Source organism: Rhinatrema bivittatum, chromosome 5 (assembly GCF_901001135.1).
Source record: "Rhinatrema bivittatum chromosome 5, aRhiBiv1.1, whole genome shotgun sequence".
In the NCBI taxonomy this organism is placed as follows: Eukaryota; Metazoa; Chordata; class Amphibia; order Gymnophiona; family Rhinatrematidae; genus Rhinatrema; species Rhinatrema bivittatum.
In genome coordinates, this window is record NC_042619.1 from 72907078 (window position 1) to 72930695 (window position 23618).

The 23618-nt window shown below is 44.1% G+C and overlaps 1 protein-coding gene across 4 annotated transcripts in view; it reads right to left on the bottom strand.

The window, feature by feature from the left end:
- CWF19L2 (CWF19 like cell cycle control factor 2) overlaps positions 1-23618 on the bottom strand; it is a 664038-nt gene that overhangs the window by 557464 nt on the left and 82956 nt on the right. For all 4 annotated transcript variants that reach the window (XM_029602446.1, XM_029602444.1, XM_029602447.1 and 1 more), the window contains exon 4: positions 17726-17848. In XM_029602446.1, coding sequence (XP_029458306.1) covers positions 17726-17848 — 123 coding nt within the window. The remainder of the gene's footprint in view (positions 1-17725; positions 17849-23618) is intronic.

Genomic DNA, 23618 nt, shown 5'->3' on the forward strand with positions numbered 1-23618 from the left:
AAATATAAAGGAATTGGAGGGAAGTTTCATATAAATTCGTAGGTGTCTCCGCACCACGAGTGTGTGGTATTATAATCATTAACGATCCCCCGCCTCCAATGTGTTCTCGAACCAGTGGCAGATTTTATAGACAAATTTCTGCAACCTTTGTGGTAAAATCCCCTTCATTCATCAAGGATACAGCCCATTTTTTGAGAAATCTAGAAGCTCTTCAAATACATTGGGAGTCTATTATCATGATCACTATGGACATAAATTCGTTATACACCAATATCCCTCAAAATAGAGCTCTAGAGATTTTGGAAGCAACTCTGAGTCAACGACCACCATCAGAAAGAGTTCAAACGGATCTACTGTTGGAGTTAGCAGAAACGGTGTTATATAATAACTACTTCTGGTTCGGAGACCATTGTTATCACCAGGTCCATGGTATACCCATGGGGTCCCCGTTAGCACCATCAGTCGCAAATCTTTACGTAGCTCATTTTGAGCACACTCAAGTCTATCCATCTACCTGGTGGCAGCACATAAAATGTTGGTACCGCTTCATAGACGACGTCTTCCTCATCTGGGATGGTCCTCAGCCTCAGTTACACATATTTTTAGAATGGATCAACACAGTTGATCCCAATTTACAGTTCACATCACAGTCCTCGAGAACAACCATTACGTTTTTGGATGTTCTAATTAGAATAGAACATGAGAGACTGTTCACAACTATACATCGTAAACCTACAGACCGTAATAATTTATTAAGGTTCTCCAGTCATCATTCTCATGGCTTTAAAATGGGCCTCCCAGTCAGTCAATATTTTAGAGCCAAACGCATATGCTCAACTAATAGGGATTTTGAAGCTCAAGCGGATATTCTAGCAAGTCGTTTCATGGCAAGAGGTTACCCCCAAAAAGCCATCACAGCAGCATATAAAAGAGCAAAGTACAGTGACCGTAATATGCTATTGCAGTACAAACCCAGCAAACAGGATATAAGGTTAACATGCGTGTTAAAGCAATCGGATGCATCAAATATCATTAAATCAGCCATTCGGCGACATTGGCACATATTGTCCATACACGATATATTTCAAGAACTGCCCACATTCGCTATGTCTCGGGGTCGCAACATAAGAGATCACACAGTACACGCATTGATTAATACCGCCAAACAAGCAGAAACATTAACAGGTCATCAACCATGTGGTAATTGTGCATGGTGTGGCCAAACCATCCAGGGTATAGAATGGGAAGATCCCGTTTCAGGATATAAAGTCTGGCGCAAACACAACACCAACTGTTTATCTAGCAATGTAATCTATGCTATTATTTGTCCGTGTCCACAGCTGTATATAGGGCGTACCTCGAGACCAGTCAAGGTGAGACTTGGTGAGCATAAGTCCAGATTTAATACAGCAAAACTGACAGCACCTATGGTTCAACATTTGACAGACAAGGGACATAAGATCGCTGAATTGAAATGGACGATCCTGGAACACCTTGTAACCCCGACTAGAGGCGGGGATGACAGGGCATTCCTTAATCATCGAGAGGCATTTTGGATCTTTACTTTAAACACTTCAGTTCCACGGGGAATGAATGACGTTTTGAACTGGAATTCTCTGTTATAACACATCAGCTACAATTTAGCGATATCTGTTATGGGCATCTATTTGCCATGGATCGCGATACTGAGGGTGTTTCCTGCGAGCTTATAGACCTAGTCCTCTGCTAGGTCGGAGAACATTTTTAGCCAGTACTACATCTGGCGTGATTACGTCAGTACACCAGCACACGGTCATTGGTCAATCTTAGCTCTTGCGCTGCCATACAAAAAGGGCCCAATACAACGCACAAATTACTCTTCCGGAGACGGAGTCAGAGCAACTCCGTCCTTGAGCCAAGACAGTTGGAGCATTTCTTAATGGAGTTCATCCAGACTCTGTAAAAAGTTGGTTACTACAACAACGTTTCTATGCCCCTGAAGAAAGACAATTCGTCTGAAACACGGATCGGCTGTGTCGGGACCATCGTTCAAATTTCGACAACACAACCAACTGACATCTTAAAGGGAAGTCTGAATTTCACTCGTTTAAAGTTTATAATTTTGCTTCATATATACAACAGAATACTTGGCATCAAATACCGTCAAGGTATATAAATTTAAACTATTAGGTGCTCATTACACGGAAGAGGTTCACAGAGGTGAAGTAATTTCTAAAAAAAATGTTTTAAAAAAAACGCACATTGGAGGCGGGGGATCGTTAATGATTATAATACCACACACTCGTGGTGCGGAGACACCTACGAATTTATATGAAACTTCCCTCCAATTCCTTTATATTTATATTTATAAATTTATTAATTCACTATAGAAAGTAAAAATATAAACATACATCCATGTAGAGTAGGTGTCACAAAGAATTTATTTCAAGCAACACTGAACTTAACAATAAACTTCAATAAAAATAATTAGAAGAGTTCTCAACATTCCAGCGACGAGCTTACGCTCTTGATTTGTTGTATTATATTAATTATCGCTGTTGCAGTGGCATATTGATTTCTTTTGCCTCTGACCTTAGCCTGATACTAGACCTGTGCACATGCCTGCTCCTGAGAGACTCTCGCCTAAGCCATGCTGGCCCCCGGAACCCAAGGGTCCAACCCAAGAGCAAAGTGGTTGGTAAAGGTGAAGCTCCAGACCCAAATCTTCCTAGCCTAGGTCCACCAGTTGTTGGTGAGGACCTACAGGACCTTTCATATAGGTTGAGCCAATCTCACCTCAGCAACAAGGGTCTACAAATTTTACACCAGCATCTCCAGTCTTTCATAAGAACTTTTAACACTCTGGAGAAATTAGCACAGGATGGGTCTTAGTTGTGCCAAGATAACAACAGATGTAGTCCATTTAAACAGCTTTGCTATATTGCTTTAGCAGTAGTGGTAAATAATGTAAAGAAATTGCACGGATGATGTGCTACTGCTCATTACCTGATTAATAGCAGCAATGGCTACCACTTCCACCTGCCACTAACTGGTCTACCTAAATCAGTACTGGGATCCCCAAGGACTACCTGGTGGATCTTTCTCCCTGTTCCAGTAAGTATCCATGTGTTTTCCCATATCACTGTGTACACCCTACAATGAAATACAATGAATGTATTGTTTTGCACTTCCTTGATTCTTTTTTGTATGTGGAGGATCTTGTCCCATTTGCCTTTTTCTTTTTCAGAACCATCTTGTCATTCTGGATCTCTGAAAGCAGGAGCAGCCGGAGGATGAACCAGAGACCCCCATATGAGAGGAGGAATGCTGCCCACATTCCCAAGGAACATAGTTAGGGAGCTGTCAGTTTCCACATTGATTCTACAACCCCCTGATTGGGGCAGCTCAATAAAACAAACTTTTAAGTGTAACTTTAATGAGCAATTTTTTCAGGAAAAAATTTATTTTTTTGTATAAATATTTTGGATAATGTTTCTCCTATGTATATTTTGCTGATCTCATATAATGACTGTGGAAGAAGGCAATTTAACATTTGCTAGCTTGGCGATGAGAAGTCGAGTCCAGCATTTGAAATGAAGCCTCTGTGACAGGCTGGGCAGGAGCAGTCAGAGAACTGCTCAATATTGTGCGCTATTGATGCACATCAGCTGCCTGTACTGAATCACACATTACAGATCCCCATTTATATATATCTATATTTCTGACAACTTCTTTCTCAGTTGACTATGCTCGTATTTACTTTCCTCACGTTCATTTTTAAAATGACCTTATAGCATAGCCTTTGAACATTTCTATTACATTTTCCATCCTTAAGCTCACCATAGAGCCAATGTTCAGGTATATGGACAACATGACCTTTCCATCTACTCTGAGCAGCTGTTAAAATTGCCTCAACGCTGTGCATGCCAGCTCTTCTCAATACCTTAGTGTTTGGAATTAGATCTTGCCACTTAATTTGTAAAAGCTGCTACAGATGCCTCAACTGCAGGCTTGTAGTCTTTTTGATGTGATGCCTGTATAGGATGATTTCTATGGAATAAAGATGCAGTCAATAACCACAGCATGGTAGACCTTCAACTTAGTTGCCGTAGTGATGCTGGGCTGATACCGAGTCACTCTAATTGTCTTCCAAATGATTTGGATGCTGACTGAATATAATTAGAAGTGCATTAGAAGTATTATTGTTAACATCTGTATTTCCTAAATATGTAAAAGAATTTACACACTGGAAGGCTTCTCCTAGATATACTTGTACGAGAGTATGAATGGTGGGTATAAGCAGAAACATATGTATGCACGTGTAACATCTGGGTACAGGTAATGTCTGTGATTGAGAGAACAGTGAGGAAAGCAAACTGGAAGGCATATGTCAGGGGTGGTCAACTCCGGTCCTTAAGATCCACAGTCAGGTCTGGCTTTCAGAATATCCACAATGAATATGCATGAGATAGATTTGCAAACAATGGAGGTAGAGCATGCAAATCTCCTCATACATATTCATAAAACAGGCTTGTTTGTGGATCTCGAGGACCAGAGTTGGCCACCCCGGCACATGTGATAAATGTTGGTAGTATAAAAAGCAATACCTGGTGAAATTATTTTAAACAAACACAGAAGCAGAACACCTCTCTATTATAGTCAAAACCCAATCGAAGAGAGGGAAAAGGATCAAATGTCCAATCCACAAAATTTACAACCAGTCAGTAGCAAATGACAATATCATAAAGTTTTTTGCTTTGGAAATTCAATCTGCGGCCTCTCGCCTCGCAATGGGCCGCAAGCCTCAATCAGCTTACAAAGCAAGATATAGATTCAATCATTTATTGTCATTTTGCTCGTGCTAAATTTTATTCTAATTTCTAAGTCTATTTTTTATCCCAATTTTTATATTCAAATCACCCTGAAAAAGGTTTAAATGTGAAACCAAAATTGCACTTCTCACCAAAGTTAAAAATCTTTCAAATAACAAAATTAGAGAGATGAATACTTAGCCTTGCTCAATGAAATATTAATGCAATCGTTCCCGACATGAATCATGTTTCGATTGTCTAAAACAATCTTCTTCAGGGGATGTTTCTCAAACGTATTATGCATAAAGCGGCCAACATTCTTCAATCCCTACCGGACAAACACTGTCTCAGCTGATAATTTCAAAAATGGCGCCGAGAGACGCTTTCGGCGCCATTTTTGAAATTATCAGCTGAGACAGTGTTTGTCCGGTAGGGATTGAAGAATGTTGGCCGCTTTATGCATAATATCACTCATACTCATACTCACTTATACGTTATAATTTTTATGCTCAATAAGACCTGTCAACTTAATTGTTTAAGTCTTTTTTTTTTTTTTTTTTTTTCTCCTTTATCTTTTGGTCATCAATGTTACAACGTTATTGTTAAATTTTGAACTTATGTACACTGTTCCAAGTTTCATAACCTTGTTCTATGTAATGCCTTTTGGTAATTTTCATGTTCTGTTTCAATGTAAACCGATGTGATCTTTATTTCATATAGGAACACCGGTATATAAAAATCTAAAAATAAATAAATAAATAATACGTTTGAGAAACATCCCCTGAAGAAGATTGTTTTAGACAATCGAAACATGATTCATGTCGGGAACGATTGCATTAATATTTCATTGAGCAAGGCTAAGTATTCATCTCTCTAATTTTGTTATTTGAAAGATTTTTAACTTTGGTGAGAAGTGCAATTTTGGTTTCACATTTAAACCTTTTTCAGGGTGATTTGAAAATAAAAATTGGGATAAAAAATAGACTTAGAAATTAGAATAAAATTTAGCACGAGCAAAATGACAATAAATGATTGAATCTATATCTTGCTTTGTAAGCTGATTGAGGCTTGCGGCCCATTGCGAGGCGAGAGGCCGCAGATTGAATTTCCAAAGCAAAAAACTTTATGATATTGTCATTTGCTACTGACTGGTTGTAAATTTTGTGGATTGGACATTTGATCCTTTTCCCTCTCTTCGATTGGGTTTTGAAATTATTTTAAAAACATGAGTGCTGTGATCTGCTGAGCAGAAATCATCATGGTCTCAAACTGTTTTTGCCATAAGAAAGCACATCCAGTGGAGGGGGGGTGGCATTCAATACAACTAAAGGTTTTGTCATTTCTTCCTCTCGTTGCATGTGATTGAGTAAAGTGGCACACTCTATCTGAGCTAGGTTTGTCAATTTGGCCATGACAGGAAAAGAAAGGAAAAAATGACAAAACTGCTTCCACAGATTAGCATGTGAGCTCTTTGCCCTCTTTTATGCAGATTCCACAATGACAGAGTGAAGATCCAATTGAGATTTTTGAAAACCTGGGGCTGACTGTACCAAATAAGTGTCAGCCTTCCTGATGACTGGAGCAACAGAGCCAGGGTGTTCCCAGTTCTTTTTGAGGAGATCCAAAAGAACTTGGTGAATAGGGATGGAGGTTATTTCCTTAGGAGCATCCAGGAATTGCAATAGCTCCATCATTTGATGCCTGTCATCGTGTTTGGTCTGTAATTTGAAAGGAACCAATTCAGGCATCTCCTTCACAAAGTTTATGAAGGAAAGGTCCTCTGGAGAACGCTTTCTGCTTTCAGTGGGAGAAGGTGGTGAAGGCAGGTCATCTGTGACTGGTGAAGAATCATCTGTCCAGGTATCGAAGGGATCAGCATCTGGCCCTCTAGGAGCCCTAGGGGGTCGGGACGGCAGAATTCCTGAAGGTCCTGGTCTAGGCTCCGAAGGAACCTAAGGAATAATTGGAGGCACCAATGAAGGCATCGAAGGCACCGGTACAGGCATCGAGGGCATCGATGAATGGATCAGTGGCGCAGACGAACGCATCAGCATCGATGGACGTATCGGCATCAATGGCTGAGGCATCGGTAGGACTCCCGATGGAGGGATACGGAACGGTGTTTCTCCTCCCGATGACAAGGTAAGCGGAGACGGCACTGGAGCCACCAGTGACCCAGGATCCATTGGTGGAAAAGCGGCGATGAGCACTTCCATCCTCGAGAGCAGCGGTGCCAACGCTGCCGGAATCGGATCGGTGGGCGGTTCCATGATCAGTACCGGTGTCGGAGGAACTTGGAGTCGATGCATCGCCTTGTCAATGGCCTCCTGAACCAGCCAGTCCAGTTCTTCTCAGAGACCTGGAGCAAGCAGCCCCGGCTCCGGAACAGAAGAAGGAGGCGGAGGCAGAGGTAGAGCCGGAGGGACCACCGTTAAAGGCGGAGTCATGGCTCCCAAGCCCCTTTCGGGTGAGGGTTGCCTCGGTGACCCGGTCGCCGAAAAGGTCGGTGCCTTTTCTGGATGGGGTTCCTTCGACGGCGGCTCGGACGATGGCGAGGTCGATGATTTCGCTCCCTCGATGGTCCGAGACTTCCAATGTCTGTGGCGATGTTTTTCTCTACGAACCCCTCGATCCTGAGGGGGAGTAGAGGTAGTTGAAGGCTGAGAAGTCGTCAATGCCAAACCGTCACCGGCCGGTGGTCGATATTAGCGCAAAGTTGACAGTGCCGGTTCTAACAACGTCAATGCAATTGACGGCGTCGGGGTTTGAGCATGGAAGAGAAGTTCCATCTTCTCCATTCTGGCCTTGCGAACTTTTGGTGTCATTAGGGCACATTTGGTGCAGGTCAGGACATCATGCTCACATCCGAGACACATTACACAGACCTTATGAGGGTCTGTTATGGACATGGTGCGACTGCAGTCCGGGCACTGATGAAACCCCGACGCCATGGCCATGAAAAATTCGAGCCTCGGTATGGTCAACGGCCAGTAGGCCGCCAGGGCCAAACTCGACGGGAATCGACCAAAAACGGGTAAAAACTTACCGGAGTACCGCAGAGTCAAAAATTCGAAGGAGGGACCCCTGTGGGGTATAAAATTTTTTAGTAATTCCGTGAGGAAAATTCCTGTCAGGAATCTCTGTGGAGCTCCTTAACCGCGTGGCAACTGCTGCGTGGAAAAAAGAAGACTGAAGGGGGACCCCTGCTGGCTGCAAGGTTAGTGCCATGCTGGGCATGCCCAGTAGGGGCCAGTCAAAGTTCTAGAAACTTTGACAAAAGTGTTCCATGATTGGGCTCCATCCTGTGATGTCACCCATATGTGAGGACTACCATCCTGCTTGTCCTGTGAGAAACAGGTGTATTTACTAATTAATTTCTGGTGTTCTACAAGAGGATGATTAAACTCTCAATAAAGGCTGGTGCAATATTATGATTTAGATAAGAGCCTGTTGCGACTGTCGGTCTACGATGGCTTCGCCCCGCCTACCTCACTCTGCTTGCGGCTCCTCCCGCTCACCTCGGACTACTGGCTGCCGCGGCATCTGTGTGCCGTCCTCTCCGACGTTCCAGGACCAGCTTTGGTGCTGCTTCCTGCCATGCTCCTTCAAGGTACCATAGGGTGCGCGCACGCTGCCCTCATCTTTATTTCCACATTGGCGTGAACCTCAGGGGTGTCCCCCTGAGATGACATCACGCTGCCCGGATATTTAAGCCTACAGTATTTGCTAGCTCATCGAGTTAGCAACGGAAACTCTACGGATGGGATTCGCTCTCCATACCGAAGCTGCTCTGCCTTTCCAGCGCTATCAGGAACTCTTACTGCTAACGGGGTACCCGCTCCTCGGGGGCCTCTTCTGCTTCTTTCAGGTGCTATCAGGAAACCGGTACTCGCTCCTCAAGGGCCCATGTTCCCTGAGTCGCTGCCTGCATCTACAAACCCTTCTACTTGGAAGACTTCACTAACAGTTTACATCTGTGAGTACAACTACCATCTATTCCACAGTACTGCTTCCCTGGAACCAGGTACTCGCTCATCGGGGGCCTGCCCTCTGTTCCAGTGCCAGACCTCTCGTCTAGCGGAATCACTGTCACTGCTGTGTGAGTACAATACCACTGAGTCTCCCTGCTCTAAGGGATCAGGTACTCGCTCCTCGAGGGCCTGCTCTCCCTGTCTTGGAGCTTCTCCTAACTCTACCTGGGACTCTGAATGCTTCTCATTGTGTACTCATACCTCTCAGTCTCTTTCCACTACAGCACTGCCCAGCAGAGGATCCGCTGTTCCAGCGTTCTGTGGGATACCAGCCCAGCTGGGCTCAATATCTACTACTCACTACTGCCACCTCTGGTGGTTTCCAAAACTGTTAAATAAAAGATTCAAATCTGAGTTTGTGTGTCCAGGGTCTAACCTGACACCGTGGTCCCTCACGGGACTGCCCCCCATGGGTATGGTCAGCTGCCAAAGTGTCCAAGGATCCACCCAAACATCAATAACTATAACAGATTGCTAACCATGGATCTGGCTCAGTTCAATGCCTTGCAGGCCATTCCAGGCCTGGCCCTGCACATTGCTGAACAACAAGATGCATTAGAAAAACTCACTGCTGAGTTTCATCAGCTGCATGCACAGAAGAAACAAGGCTCTACTTCCAGTAATGAAGGTCAGTTACCTTAAGTAACTGTAAAGACTACTGTGCCTCTTGCTGCTCCAGTAGGTTTTTTCTGGAGAGATTCAAAGGACTAGAGCAGAGCTTTCCAAAGTGTGTGTCGGGACACATTAGTGTGTCGCCTGTAGTGTGGAGGTGTGTCGCCCGGTCCACAGGGCCGGCGGAAGCAGGGAACTATAGCAGGAAGATCGGCGGGCAGTGGTGGAGCTTACATCACCACGGCCCGAAGAAAAGGGTCACGTTCACTCCTCCTCCTTCCTGCCTGTGCAGCCCTGGAAGAAAAACGTTGCCGGAGCCGCGTGGGCAGGAAGGAGGAGGAGCATCTGCTGCGTACAGAAGATGAGCAGCATTAATAGGCCGTTGCGGATCCCACGTCGCGACGGCCCGAGAAGAGGAGGAAACCCGATAGCAGGGCCGCTGCAGATCCCATGTCACGGCCAGGGAAGATCAGGGCCTCTGAAGAGCCCATCCTTCGGCAACCTGTGCAGAGGGACAGCATGTGCCAGTGAGAGCCTGTGCTTGAGCAAGAGAGCATGTAGGTGTGAGAGAGCCTGTGTGTGTGAGAGTGAGACAGCATGTGCACGAGAGAGACAGTATGTATGTATGTATGTATGTATGAGAGAGAGGCATGTGAGATTGCATGTGAGTGAGAGCCTGTGTGTGTGAGAATGTGTGAGATAGCGTGTGAGAATGAAAACCTGATTGTGTGTTTGAGGGAAGACAGATGGAGAGAAAAGAAATAGAAAAAAAGACCCTGTAAAAGGAATTGGCAAAAAAATAAGAAAGGAAAGGTGGAAAAAAAAGCCTGTGACTAACCGATTAGAAAACTAAGATCAGACAGCAAAGGTAAAAAAAAAAATTACTTTTTAGTGATTGGCACATGTAATCTTTGGGAATGTGCAAGAGTAGCACTTTCTCTATGCCGATCTCACAATGTACGAGATCAGCATGGAGGAAGTGGAAGCCTGCAAATATTTATTATGAGATAGGTTGTGTTGTGAAACATTTTATTTATGTATATATTTAAGGAAACATACATAAATTGTTGAAATACATTTTGTTCGTTTAACCTTTAACTTCTGGTTTGCTGGTAGACTGAATTACTGTGTCACGAAATTATGTCTGTCTAAAAAGTGTGTCACCAACATGAAAAGTTTGGAAAGCTCTGGACTAGAGGTTTCTTAAACCAGTGCTGTATGCATTTTGCATTACAGCCCTCTCACTTCCCTACAACTTACGCCAAGACTACTTACATTCTATCTTATCTTGATGGAATGGCCCTGTCCTGGGCTTCCATGCTGTGGGAACACAAAGACCCTATACTTCAGGATATTGACGGATTTATGGACTTGTTCAAATCCGTTTTTGATGATCCTGCCCGACACACTGTTGCTGGTTCTGCTTTTGTGGACCTGAAACAAGGTAACCGACCACTGGCTGATTTCGCTAGAGATTTTAAGACTCTTGCGACTGAATTATTTTGGGACCCTAGATGCCTGAAAACCCTCTTCTTCAGAGGTTTGGATTCCCGCTTGAAGTACGAGCTGGCCGCTCATGAAACACCTGACTTAGCTACTAGAATTGATCACCGGCTTCGTGATAAGGTACAAGAACTCAAGCCAGGTAAAGGACCTGTTCAGAAAGAAGTTCGTGCTAAGCCTGCATTCAGGATGGTTCCTGTAATGCCTGTTGCCAGTGGTGAAGAATCGATGCAACTTGGTTGCAGTCACCTGACATCCAAAGAGAGAAGACTTCAGAAGAGGAATAATTTGTGCATGTACTGTGGACAAGCTGGTCATGCAGTCCAAACATGACTCATCTGTCTGGGAAACGGATGGGCCTAAGTCCTGCAGGAGGACTTTGCTTAGGCCTTACTATGCCCTCTCCTCTGCTCTCTCTCCCTGTCTCTCTGATCTGCGGACCGTTGGAATTCCAGACCCTTGCCCTGGTGGACTCAGGGGCAGGAGGTAATTTCCTTCTACGACGACTAGTGGAACATTTGAGGATTCCCCTCACCACTTTGAAGATTCCATTACTCCTATCGTCTATTCATGGAGAGCCTTTACCAGGTGATGTTACCTGACATACCGAACCGGTAGTCCTTCGCACAGGAGCTCTCCATACTGAGTCAATTTCCTTCTTTGTGTTAGAGAAGGCCATGCACCCTATCGTTCTGGGATTACCCTGGTTGCAGCTGCACATGCCACAATTCAACTGGGTTACGTTGGAACTCTCCCGTTGGGGCCCAGAATGCCATGGCAAATGCCTAAAGGAGGTCTCTCCTATTCTCTGCATGCCTACAACTCCAGTGATGCCAGGACTGCTGCCTCAGTATGCATCATCCATGATGTTTTCTCCAAAGAAGCTGCTGACATCCTTCGCCACATAGATCTTATGACTGCGCCATAAGACTGAAAACTAATGCTGAACCTCCTAAGGGACGTGTCTACCCACTGTCAGTGGTAGAGAACAAGGCCATGTCCGAGTACATTGAGGAAAACCTGCAAAAAGGGTTCATTAGACCGTCTAAGTCTCCTGCAGGCGCAGGCTTCTTCTTCGTGGGGAAGAAGGATGGAACTCTGCGTCCTTGTTTCGACTATCGAGGTCTGAACGAGATCACGATTAGAGACCGATACCCCTTACCTCTGATCTCAGAACTGTTTGATCAACTTCAAGGAGCCAAGATATTCTCAAAACTTGACTTAAAGGGAGCCTATAATTTGGTTTGCATTCGCGACGGCGACAAGTGGAAAACAGCTTTCAACACTCGAGATGGCCATTTTGAATATTTAGTAATGCCCTTCAGCCTGTGCAACGCTCCTGCTGTGTTTCAGAATATGATGAACGAGGGACCTTCTGTACAAAAGTGTTGTTATTTATCTAGATGACATCTTGATATTCTCACAAGATATGTCTACTCATCTAACTGATGTCAAGCAAGTATTACTGAGACTTCGAGAACATCGCCTCTATGCCAAGTTGTCTAAGTGCGAATTTCATAAAGATTCTGTCCCTTTCCTTGGCTATATCGTATCGAAACAAGGCTTCCAGATGGATCCCCAAAAATTAGAGAGTATCAACAATTGGTCTCAACCTACCAGTCTGAAGGCCCTGAGATGGTTTTTAGGGTTCACAAATTACTATAGAAGCTTTATAAAGAACTACTCTTCTTTGACTGTGCCCTTAACTGCAATGACACGGAAAGGGGCCAACGTTTCTAAATGGTCTGCAGAGGCATTTTCCGCATTCAAGAAATTAAAGACTGCCTTTTCCACTGAGCCATGTCTGCGTTTCCCGGACCCCAATAAACCCTTCATCATGGAGGTTGATGATTCAGATGTTGGAGTAGGGGCCGTGTTAAGCCAAACTGGAGATTCTAAAGCCTTACATCCCTGCTCCTTTTTCTCGCGACGCTTTTCTCCTACAGAGAAGAACTATGGGATCGGAGATAAAGAGCTCCTGGCTATTAAACTGGCATTCGAGGAATGGCAGCCTTGGCTCGAAGGTGCCCAACATCAAATTACCGTATTCTCGGACCACAAGAATCTAGAGTATCTCCATCATGCGCAACGTCTTAACCACAGACAAGCCAGATGGTCCTTGTTTTTCCAATCGCTTTGACTTCGTGCTCAAATATCGCCCCGAAGACAGGAATACCAGAGCTGATGCCCTATCACGCTCTTTCCTCTCTGAGGATGTTCCTGAACAACCTCAGCACATCATTGACCCGAAGAAAGTCATTTTGCTGGCTACCCATTCTGTGCCTGCCGGTAAAACAATTATGCCTAAGAACCTCAGAAAGAAACTTCTATACTGGGGCTCATGATTCCAAATTGGCTGGCCATTCTGGTCAACGCCATACCCTGCTGAAATTACAGAAGTACTATTGGTGGCCTACTAACAAGGAAGATACATACTCCTATGTAGCGTCATGCTCCAACTGTGCCAAACATAAGCCTATTTCTGCTCAGCCTTGGGGATTGCTACAACTGCTGCCAGTTCCGGAACAGCCATGGACTCACATCGCTACTGACTTTGATCTACCTCTTTCTGGAGGAATGAATACTATCTGAGTAACAGTTGACCGTTTCAGCAAGATGTCTCATTTCATGGCGCTGCCTGGCTTACCCTCAGCCTTGGAGCTTGTGAAGCTCTTCATCGCACACATCTTTCGCCTTCACGGCCTACCGAAGCACATAGTCTCAGATAGAGGATCTCAATTCACGGCAAGATTCTGGAAGGCTTTCTGCAAGCTATTTGACATCTCTCTGGATTATACATCTGCCTATCATCCACAATCTAATGGCCAAACTGAAAGGATGAATAGGACCCTGAAACAGTTCATTTGGGCTTAAGTGAGTTGTCATCAGAATAACTGGGCCGAGCTGTTACCATGGGCTGAATTCGCCATTAATTCACATCCAGCATCACCCACTGGATCAACACCATTTGAAGTGGTTTTATGGACATTTACCTTCACCGCCACTTCTACTGAAGCTCTCAGTGTCGTCCCCAGCAGCTCAATCCACTGCTGATGATATCCATCAACTATGGACTCAGACTAAAGATATGCTAATCAAAGCGGGTGATCAAGCAAAGAAGTCCTACAACGCTCACCATTCTAAAGCGCCTGTGTTTCAACCTGGTGACAAAGTCTGGCTATCAACTAAGCATCTGAGACTAAAGTTACCCTCCACTCGATTTGCTCCTCACTACGTTGGATCATTTCCAATCCTTCGACGTCTTGGCAACATTACATACAGTCTGAAGCTACCGCCTGGATTGAAAATCCACAACGCATTCCACGTTTCACTTCTGAAACCACTCATTCTCAGTGAGTTCTCATCCAAGTCTCCTGAACCATCTTCTATCAATGAAGAAGAAGACCTTGAATACAAGGTTGAAGCAATTCTAGATGTAAGACGACGTGGCAAGGCTTGGGAATACCTTCTGTCTTGGGAAGGTTACGACCCCGAAGAAAATTCTTGGGAGCCGATGGCTAATATCCTGGATAAAGAGATGCTTCTTCAGTTTCACCAGATGCATCCTCAAAAACCAAGACCTGGTACAAGAGTTGGAGTCCGCCCTTTGAAGGGGGGTACTGTTGTGACAGTCGGTCTACGACGGCTTCACCCCACCTACCTCATTTTGCTTGCGGCTCCTCCCGCTCACCTCGGACTACTGGCTGCCGCGGCGTCTGTCTGCCGTCCTCTCCGGCGTACCCGGAACGGCTTTGGGGCTGCTTCCCACCATGCTCCTCCAAGGTACCATAGGGCGCGCACGCCGCCCTCATCTTTATTTCCATATCGGCGCGAACCTCAGGGGCGTCCCCCTGAGATGACGTCACGCTGCCTGGATATTTAAGCCTACAGTATTTGCTAGCTCATCAAGTTAGCAACGGAAACTCTATGGATGGGATTCGCTCTCCGTACCGAAGCTGCTCTGCCTTTCCAGCGCTATCTGGAACTCTTACTGCAAATGGGGTACCCGCTCCTCGAGGGCCTCTTCTGCTTCTTTCAGGTGCGATCAAGAAACAGGTACTCGCTTCCTCGAGGACCCATGTTCCCTGAGTCGCTGCCTGCATCTACAAACCCTTCTACTTGGAAGACTTCACTAACAGTTTACATCTGTGAGTACAACTACCATCTATTCCACAGTACTGCTTCCCTGGAACCAGGTACTCGCTACTCGAGGGCCTGCCCTCTGTTCCGGTGCCAGAACTCTCATATATAGTGGAATCACTGTCACTGTTGCGCGAGTACAATACCACTGAATCTCCCTGCTCTAAGAGATCAGGTACTCGCTCCTCGAGGACCTGCTCTCCCCGTCTTGGAGCTTCTCCTAATTCTACCTGGGACTCTGAATGCTTCTCATAACTCTCAGTCTCTTTCCACTACAGCACTGCCCAGCAGAGGATCCGCTGTTCCAGCATTCTGTGAGATACCAGCCCAGCCGGGCTCAACATCTACTACTCACTACTGCTACCTCTGGTGGTTTCCAAAACTGCTAAATAAAAGATTCAAATCTGAGTTTGTGTGTCCAGAGTCTAGCTTGACATCGTGGTCCCTCACGGGACTGCCCCCCGTGGGCGTGGTCAGCTGCCACAGTGTCCAAGGGTCCACCCAAACATCAATAATCATAACAGAGCCTGACCGATTTTTAATGAGAACGTGTCTCTTGCCTAAAAATCAAGGGTTGAGTAGGGATGGGTGGATGGGAAAGACAGACACTAGAATTAACTACCTCTGGCTTGCTTTTTTTCTCAGACACACACAAACTCTAAAGATTATATCCCTCTATTTCACCTTTCTCTAAAATTTTCTAAGTCCAAAGATTTCCCAAAGCTATACTTACCAGTCTTCTTCAACCACCATTAAATTGATCTTCACTCAAAGATTTGAAGGGTTTGAGATTCACATGCCTAACGGCACATACTTCTAGTCCTCTTCTACTGCAAAGGGTGTGAGGCCTCTGGAAGCTGGGTCTGTGGAGTCCAAACCCTATATAGCTCGCTGTGACCTCTGGAGTCTTCTCCCGGAGGATGCTGGGAGCAATATGCAGATGAGCCTTCCGGTCCTCTTCTACTGCAAAGGGTGCGGGGCCTCTGGAAGCTGGGGTTGTGGAGTTCAAACCCTAGAATGCTCGCTGTGATCTCTGGAGTCCTCTCCCCGGGGATGCTGGGAGCAATATGCAGATGAGCCTGAAAGGGCTTATTTTGCTTCTTGCTATTTGATGTGCTGCACTTACTATTAATTTGTTTTTAGGGATTTGGGGTGATTTTGTTTCACAATTTCTATATTGTTTCTATTTATTTTCATTGTAGTCTACTTTGGAATGACTATGTGAAGTGGCATATCAAATTTGATATTAATGAAAAAGTAATACACAGCTTATTTAGTGTTTTTCAAGAAATTTTTTTATTGGGTATTAGATACAATAGACATTCAGAGCTAACAGCTGTTTCATAACTACTGCATGAAGGAACTAGTAAATCTGTCAATTTACCTCATAAGATGAGCTACTATTTTAAATGCATCAGACATATGATAATATCCTAAATAACACTGTACTGAACATTTTTCCCATTACACACAAAAACAAAGCACAATTTAGAAGCAAGCACTTCTGTATAAATGACATTTTTCTTAATATACAACTCAGGCATTCCAATGACATTATAAAAAAAAATAGACAGAGATTTATTATAGCCATGCCATCAAAAACAGAATTTACTTAATTTTCCAGGGTTATAGTCAAATTAGCAACTGAAAGCTGATATTTACTAATCTTAAATTGTTTCCTGTTTCTTTCCTGGAAAGACTGCCAGCATAAACTTTAGTCAGACAGAGCATATGCAGGTATCAATGCAAATTGCTGGAAGCACCACTGCCAATGCAACCTTGCACTGATTTGCAATTACCACTGGACATCTAGCCCTTGGTCACTCATGAGTCACCTTTACCAATAATGTTACATTTTGTCTCTACTCATCATGAGGCCAAAAAGGGACAATGTGTACTAGGGACTAAACAGAGGTAATTATAGTTTTCTATTCCAAACGTTGAATAAATAAATTTAGAACTACATAGCATCCCATCTTCATGAGTTCTTTATGGTTACAAAATAAAAGAGCAGCTCTGGGCATCAGAAAAAGAAAGGCAACCATAGCAATTGAACGTAATTTGGGAGATTACAGAGGAAAGCAAGTTTTAGAACAGGGCGTCATTGAGATGAGACAGGAAGGGATAACCATAGGTACTTTTTCACAGAAAGGCAGGTGAATTCATAGAATATCCTCCCAGTGGAGATGAGGGAGGCAAACCAGTAACAGAATTCAAGAAAGCATGGAAAAAGCACACAGAAGCCTTAGTTATGGGGAAGCTAGGGTAAAGATAAAAATCAGGTAGGGTCTGTGGGAATGCAGCAGGAAAGGAAAGTGAGCAGACAATACAAGCCTTCCTAGTGTTCTCTGCCAACATAACCTACATTTTGCACATTACAAGAAAGTACATTACCTTTAGAGATCTTCATGTTCAGTTTTTATTTTATTTTTCCCCGGAATTTATCAGTGTTTATTATAATGAACATAAATGTGGAAAAAAAATCAGTGCAAAAAATGACTCATATACAAGACACTGACAAATTCCTGGGAAAAATAAAATAAAAAGTGAAAATGAAGGTCTCTAAGAATGTTTCAATAAAATGTGCACAGTCAAACGTTCAATTATTGATACTGGATCTGACTCACAAAGCGATATTTTATTACATACCGATGAACTATCACACGAGTCTTCATTTTTCTCGGGTTTCTGTTTCTTGTTTTTTTTCTTCTTTTCCTTCTTAGATTTTTTTACATTTTTGTTCTTTTTCTTCTTCTTCCTCCCCGAGTGTTCCTATATGAAATAAATCACTTGTCAACCGGAAAGCTATTTAATTAAATTTAAAAAAAATGTTTTCCTGCAATACACTGAACCTTTGCTGCTGTGTTAAAAGTAACCAGCATACTGAGATTTGGTTTTAAGAGATGTGCCTAAAAGCCCAGAGAATTCCTTTTCTTCCTGAGAACTGTGGCCCAAAGGTCAGAATTACAGAAACCCCAGAAATGAGTCATTTGGATTTTAAGATCAAGCTTCATACTTCTGTTGACTGGGAACTGCTGGGGGACTGTGGACTATGGTAACCTGAAATTGGGCCTGAAGACTCAACTGTTTGAGACTGAAAAAACGTGTTTAGCTTTTTCTTTTTAAGTACATAGCTAATAAGAAAGACACTGGTGTCTTTCTTATTAGCTATGTGCTAATAAGAATTAGCACATAGCTAATAAGTGTCTACCTTATTAGCTATGTGCTAATAAGGTAGACACTGGTGTCCCTATTGGTAGAAAAGTACACTGCAATGGGCATTGATTTTTTTTCTTTTACATGTGTGATTCAGAATAAATGACATATGTTATATTATATTTGTATATCACCTTCCTTGGACAAAGACCAGTAATCTGTGTCTCCGCTCACCCCCTAATAAATCTTAGGATTACTTTGGATATTAGATTTCGTAAATAGTTTGGAGGTCTTGGAGCTAATAATGATTGACCATTGCATTGTGGTCAGTGTGAATAGTATTCTGTGAATTTCCTTCCTGTAAACCACTCACAGTGCTCTTGCTGAGGGAAGCAGAGGCATTGACATTATTGTGAAAGTTAACAATTGCGGCCGACATTGTCATCAGCTGCAACACCAAACTCAAAATTCATCTCAGGTTATTCCTGATCCCCTCCAATCTGACTTCTTCCCTCTCCACTTCACAGAGGCAGCCCTTGCCAAATTCTCCAATAACCTCTTCCTGGTCAGGGCCAGGGCCTTTACCTATTTTCCTCATTCTCATCGACTTATCTGCAGTTTTTAACACTGCTGATCACAGTCTATTCTCCTTGACACACTATCCTCACTTGGATTCTGAGACTCTGTCCCTTTCTTTGTTCTCCCTCTTACCTCTTCCATTGACCTTTAGTGGATCATTTTTTGGATCCTTCTCCATCACGGTTTCATTATCGGTCGATGTGCCTCAGGGCTGTACCCTGGGATCTCTTATCTCCTCTCCCTACACTCTTTCCTTTGATGCTCTGATCTCCCCCCATGGCTTTTAGTAACCAATACAGAACTCAAACCTAATCCCCCTTCCCTATTTTGTGTCTGCATGGATAACACTGTCATCTCCTCTGTCTCCTCAGCCCGTAACCTTGGGCATCTCTCTCTCCAAAATAGGCCTGGATTTAAGCATAAGCAACATAGGCAATTGCCTAGGATACCAAATTTTGAAAGCACCAATTACCCAGGCCAAAAAAAGAGTGCAATTGTGTCAAGGAGGAGACTGAAAACCTCTTCAAAAGGGAGTACAGAGATGTGCTGGCAGGTCAATAGATCCCTGGAAATGGAAGTGGTGCCACGTGATTGGAGGAGTGATGGTGATAGTGGAAGCAGAGAGGAGGCTGGAAACTACAGGCCGGTTAGCCTCACCTCGGTGGTGGGAATATCAATGGAGACTTTGCTGAAGGAAAGGATAGCGATCTACAAGCCGATGGGTTGCTGGACCCGAGGTAGCATGGATTCATCAGGGGACGGTCCTGTCAGATAAATTTGATAGATTGTTTTGATTGGGTGGCTAGAGAACAGGATCAGGGAAGAGCGCTCGATGTGATTTATTTGGATTTTAGTAAAGCTTTTGATATGGTACCACATAGGAGACTCATGAACAAAATGAGAAGCTTGGGAGTAGGTGCCAGGGTAATAGTATGGATTGCAAACTGGTTGACCGACAGGAGACAGCGTGAAATGGTAAATGGAACCTACTCTGAAGAAAGAACTGTGTTAAGTGGAGTGCCACAGGGATCGGTTTTGAAACCAATTCTGTTCAATATCTTTGTGCGCGACATTGCGGAAAGGACAGAAGGTAAAGTCTGCCTATATGCAGATGATACTAAGATCAGCAACAGAGTGGACACTCCTGAAGGAGTAGAGAAAATGAAAAGTGATTTAAGAAAGCCTAAAGAATGGTCGAGAATTTGGCAGCTGGGATTCAATGCCAAGAAGTGCAGAGTTATGCATCTGGGGTGCAGCAATCCAAAAGAGCTGTATGTGATGAGCGGTGAAAGACTAATGTGCACGGACTGGGAAAGGGATCTTGGTGTGATAGTGTCTGGTGATCTGAAGGCGGCGAAGCAATGTGACAAGGCAATAGCTAAAACCAGAACAAAACTGGGCTGAAGAAAGAGAGGAATAACCAGTAAGAAAAAAAGAGGTGATAATGCCCTTGTACAGGTCCTTGCGTTCAGTAGTGGTACCCGTATCTCAAAAAGGATAAAGACAGGTTAGAGGCGGTCCAAAGAAGAGCAACCAAAATGGTGTGGGGTCAGCATCAGAAAACTTATGTGGAGAGGCTAAAGCATCTGAATATATATACCCTGAAAGACAGGAGGTGCACGGGAGATATGATACAGACCTTCAGATACCTGAAAGGTTTTAATGATGTACAATCATCAAACCTTTTCCATTGGAAAGAAATCAATAGAACTAGGGGTCATAAAATGAAACTTCAGGGAGGATGACTCAGAACCAACGTCAGGAAATATTTCTTCATGGAGAGGGTGGTGATTGCCTGGAATGCCCTTCCAGAGGAGGTGGTGAAGACAAAAACAGTGAAAGAATTCAAAGGGTCTGCATCAGTGCGTGGAGATAACTTGCTGGTGGGCAGTTACTACCCTTAACAAATAAGCCTTGATACTGTTAATGCAACTCTATCATTGCTCTCTGCTTCAACAGCAGTGGGAAAAGGGGAATTGGATTCAGACAGCAACCAAGGGCCCTGACTTTTATGGTTTGGGGAACAAATAAACATGAGGCTAACTAGCTGCTGCAGCTTTTACTACCCTTAATCAATAAGCCTGATACTTTTAATGCAACTCCAACTCTCTGCTTCCATGGCAAGGGTTAAGGGAAATTGGATTCAAACAGCATCCAACAAGGGCCCTGACTTTTACAGTCAGGGAAACTGATAAGCATGCGGATAGCCTGCAGTGCAGCAGAATCTAGCATAAGCTTGTTGGGCAGACTGGGTGGATCATTTAGTCCTTTTCTGCCGACATTTCTGTTTCTATGTTTCTGTCTTATCTCACCTAACACCCCTCCTAGTGAACTTCATTCATCAAGTGGCTCTTAACTACGTCCTTCTGTATTTCCAACTCCCAACTCCATGTTTTTCACCTTGCTGTTCTGTATGACTAGAATAGGTTTCCTGAGTTGGCGGGCATGCTCCCCCTCTGGCCATATTCAAGTACCATATAAAAACCCACCTTTTTAAGGCTGTTTTTAAATCTTAACACTGGCTCTTTCAGCTCTTAGCTTTTACAGTTGTAACCATGTTCACTATAATAGTTACATTTTCTGAAACTTCTTATTCAGTCTATGTGTCTTGACTAGACTGCAAGCTCCATGGAGCAGGGATTGTCTTGTACATATCTGTATAGCACTGTGTAGGCCCATTAGTGCTATAGAAATAATAAGAAGTAGTAACAGTATAAGTAGTACAGTGGTAAAAAGCAGAAGTGTTACAGTGCTATACTGGTGAAGCAATTAATCCTGACATTTTTTTATTTTTTATTTATTTAACATTTTTCTATACCGGCATTCGTAGGACACATCATGTCGGTTTACAAGTAACTGAGAAAGGAAATTACAATGAACGAGGAAGGGGGCTAACTGGATAATATACAAAAATTAACATAAAATTAACTTCCCTGGGTGGGATTAATTATGCAGGAATTAAAGTGGAATTTGGACTCTGGTTCTTTCTAGTCAGAAGACAAGCAGAACCGAGTCCAGCATTAATACAATTTTTCCATTTTATCAAATATGTGTATATGAAAACAGTTAAAAGAAAGGTGTACCTTGTATTTTCTCTGAAACACATTGAAATTGTCACTTTCTTTCAATAAAAAAATGTTACTATGGAGTCACTATCTTTGAAAGTCTTACTGTAGTTTCAGGAAATTCCCTTCAATCTCTGGAAGACAAGGCACAAATGACCTGATCAGACCAATCCGTACTGACCGATATCACTAATTATATCAACAGGGGCGTATTGCAGGCAGATGTCAGCTTAAGGGATTTTTTCACAACCAACCCACAGGGTATTTGTGACTCACTCATATGCTTTCTGTGCAGTAGTTGCTTCAATACCTCCCAAAAGCACACCAAGCTAATCATGTAACTTAGAGCCTGACAGAGTTAAGATAAGAAGTATCCAACATAATTTTTTATGAAAAAGGTGACATTTAAGTAAAGCATATCCTAGACCAAGGGTGAGCAAACTGAGCTGTAATCCCTCTTCTATCCATGCAATAGGTTGGGCCCCCCACAAATTTGGTTACATCCCATCCCTCATATATCTTGGATGTCTGGTGTTAAAAAGTCTTTTCCCAACCAGTCAACTTTTGAACCAGTTTCCAAGTAATGAGAAAACCACACTGCCAGCCAGTGTCTCAGATGCACACACAGACGGGCGCGCGTGACGTCACGGTGTGCGTCACGCCCGTCTATGTGCTTTCAGTGGTTGGAGCGCCCAAATTGACGGGCGCTCCAGCCAATGAAAGCACATAGACGGGCGTGCTTTCATTGGCTGAGCACCCGTCAATTCGGGCGCACATGAACGGGCGCGCATGACGTCACGGCGTGCGTCACGCATGCCCATCTATGTGCTTTCATTGGCTGGAGCGCCCAAATTGATGGGCGCTCAGGCCAATGAAAGTACGCTTCGCTTCGCTCGCGCCGTGACTGGAGAGGGCACAGAACAGTCGGCTCTCACCTGACTTCACAATTTGATGAGGGCTGAGCCAGGAGAACCGGGACCTGCGCGGGGGGGAGAACGCTGCAAGCCGCTTTCGCCGCCGGCTCCCCCCTCCGGAGGGCGGCAGAGAAGGGAAGGGGCTGAAAAGCACAGAACAGTGGGCTCTCACCTGACTTCACAATTTGATGAGGGCCGAGCCAGGAGAACCGGGACCTGCGCGGGGGGGGAATGCTGCAAGCTGCTTTTGTCGCCGGCTACCCCCTCCGGAGGGCGGCAGAGAAGGGAAGGGGCTGAAAAGCAACAAAAAGTAATGTCGAGTCGCTTCGGGAGGAGGGGATTTTAGGTTTTTAGAAGTTTCCTTTTGGGGGAAAGTTTGACGTCTACCATTACCCCTGCCTCTAACGCAGGGGTAAGGGTAGGCGGTAAGTTAGGTTAAACGCGCGGAAAAATGGCAGGGTAAAAAAGCGATAGTCGGGGCGTGCGTTACTGGATGATAGGGAATAGCTAATTCGATCGTTTACATGTAATATACATGCCACGTGCGGAAGGGGTTACCTGGTGATTTAAAGAGGCGGAAAGAATCGGTTAAAGGGGATTGTGTATCGCAGGAAGGGCTAACGCGGCCGGAAAGTGAGTAGAAAGCGGGTTAGGAGCAGGGTAACCGTGGCCCCACTTTACTGTATTGACCTGTATGACAGTAGCTTGCCTCCACTTCTCAGGGCCTTCCCTATTCCAGCACATTCTCACTGAATGTGTGCTACAATCTGCTGTTCTTATGATTCCATAGGCTCTGCTCTGCCTGGAAAGGGGGGGTACTAGAAAAGT